The sequence below is a fragment of the Cariama cristata genome, unplaced genomic scaffold (genome assembly GCF_000690535.1).
Source record: "Cariama cristata isolate BGI_N322 unplaced genomic scaffold, ASM69053v1 scaffold41717, whole genome shotgun sequence".
Lineage (NCBI taxonomy): Eukaryota > Metazoa > Chordata > Aves > Cariamiformes > Cariamidae > Cariama > Cariama cristata.
The window spans coordinates 4,419-5,888 of NW_009629088.1; the positions used below are offsets into that span (position 1 = coordinate 4,419).

Here is a 1,470-nt window from a genome sequence, read left to right on the forward strand (position 1 = left end):
AGGGGGAGGTGGTGCAGGGGTTTTCGGGGAAGGACCCCTTGGAGGGGGATCCCACTGCCTAGGTGGAAAATTAAACGACAGAAGGACCCTTTGCAGATGGAAAATTAAAGAGATGTTTTTCTTCAGGCTGTTTTTAGGAGCTGCTTTGGAGAAGCTCCTGCAAAAAGCAGCCGGCTGCTGTAATTTAGGAGAGGTGTGAGCAACAGGTTAGCTTGAAACATGCTCGCTCCGAGAGAACACGGCGCAAAAAAGCTTCACGCTTCCCTCGGCAGCTCCGGATAAAGAAATAGCATCAGAGCGAGGCCCTGGCTTCCCTCTCGTAGGAATCCATGAATCTGCTGGACACAGGGATCCAGCCGGGCTGCCGATGGGAGAAAAGCGGATGGCTTTCACGCCTGCTCCCCTTGCAAACCGCCCTCAGCAAGGGAAGGAAAAAGAAAAGCCACCTTCAATGGGTCTAAAAATAAAACCCCATGTGCGCAGCTGCTACAATGCTGCGACGTTGCCCGTGTACGGCTAAAAATAAAAAGGCTGGCTGGGGGTCTCGCTGCAGGGCCACCGCGGCAGGTGGTTTGGTAAACTGGGTTAGAGGGTCTGCGGGGAGATCTTATGATCATCCTCCAGCTTCCCAACGTGGCAAGCGATTAAAAATGGTGCTGCCGGATGGATTTGCCTGCGGCACAGACCAAACGCTGGCATTACTGATTGCCGGGAGAGCGGCCGAGCTGAGCCAAGGAGCAGGAGAAAGCCAAAGGGGGAAGGCACTGGTGGTTCTGGGATTCCCTGTGGTACCAAGGTGCCTCACGCCCTGTTTTGGGGCGAGGGGAAGCAAAGACCCCTCTGTATTTGTGCCGAGGAAAGGTTAAAAATCGTTGGTAACTAGAAACCGGAGCTCTCCTTTCCCGGCGGCAGCTGCAGCACCAGATTCCTGGTGGTGACCCGGCCTTGGAGGGATGCCACCAGCGCTGAGCTGGCTTCCCGGCTCGCCTCCCTCACCTCGCGTGGGCAGCCAGCCCTCCTTCACGACTGACACTTCGTTCATGGTGGTGCCGCAGGCTCTAACCCCTTCTCTGCCACAGGACCGGGGAACTGGCTAACGCTGGCGGCTGCGGGAGGAGCGGTGAGAGCGCAGATGACCTGTGGGAGAAGAGAGAGATGCTCAAAGAAAGCCGGCACAGCTCCTGATACTTTTCTTTCCCTTCCCTTGAGGGGAGGCAGCTGGTTTCAGCACAAAGCCACCCCCACACGCCGATTAAAAACTCCTCCGCTGCACCAGTTTCCCCCAAAAAAACCCAAATCCCCCCAAAATTAAGAATCAGCATGCCAGCCTTGCAAACCTGGAGATGCCAGGATGGAGCAGGTTTGTCGGCATCGTCCCTTTACCTGGCTGCCGCGCGACGAGGGATTAAAAAGCCTCAGGAGGGTTGGACAAGCTCGGGGGGGGGGGGGGCACCGCACCCTGCAAACAAA

General features: G+C 56.6%; 1 protein-coding gene across 1 annotated transcript in view; it reads right to left on the reverse strand.

The window, feature by feature from the left end:
* Positions 1–1,042, reverse strand: part of AKT2 (v-akt murine thymoma viral oncogene homolog 2) — a 5,449-nt gene extending 4,407 nt beyond the window's left edge. The window contains exon 1 of the mRNA XM_009705037.1: positions 997–1,042. Coding sequence (XP_009703339.1) covers positions 997–1,042 — 46 coding nt within the window. The remainder of the gene's footprint in view (positions 1–996) is intronic.
* Between the last annotated feature and the right edge of the window lie 428 nt (positions 1,043–1,470).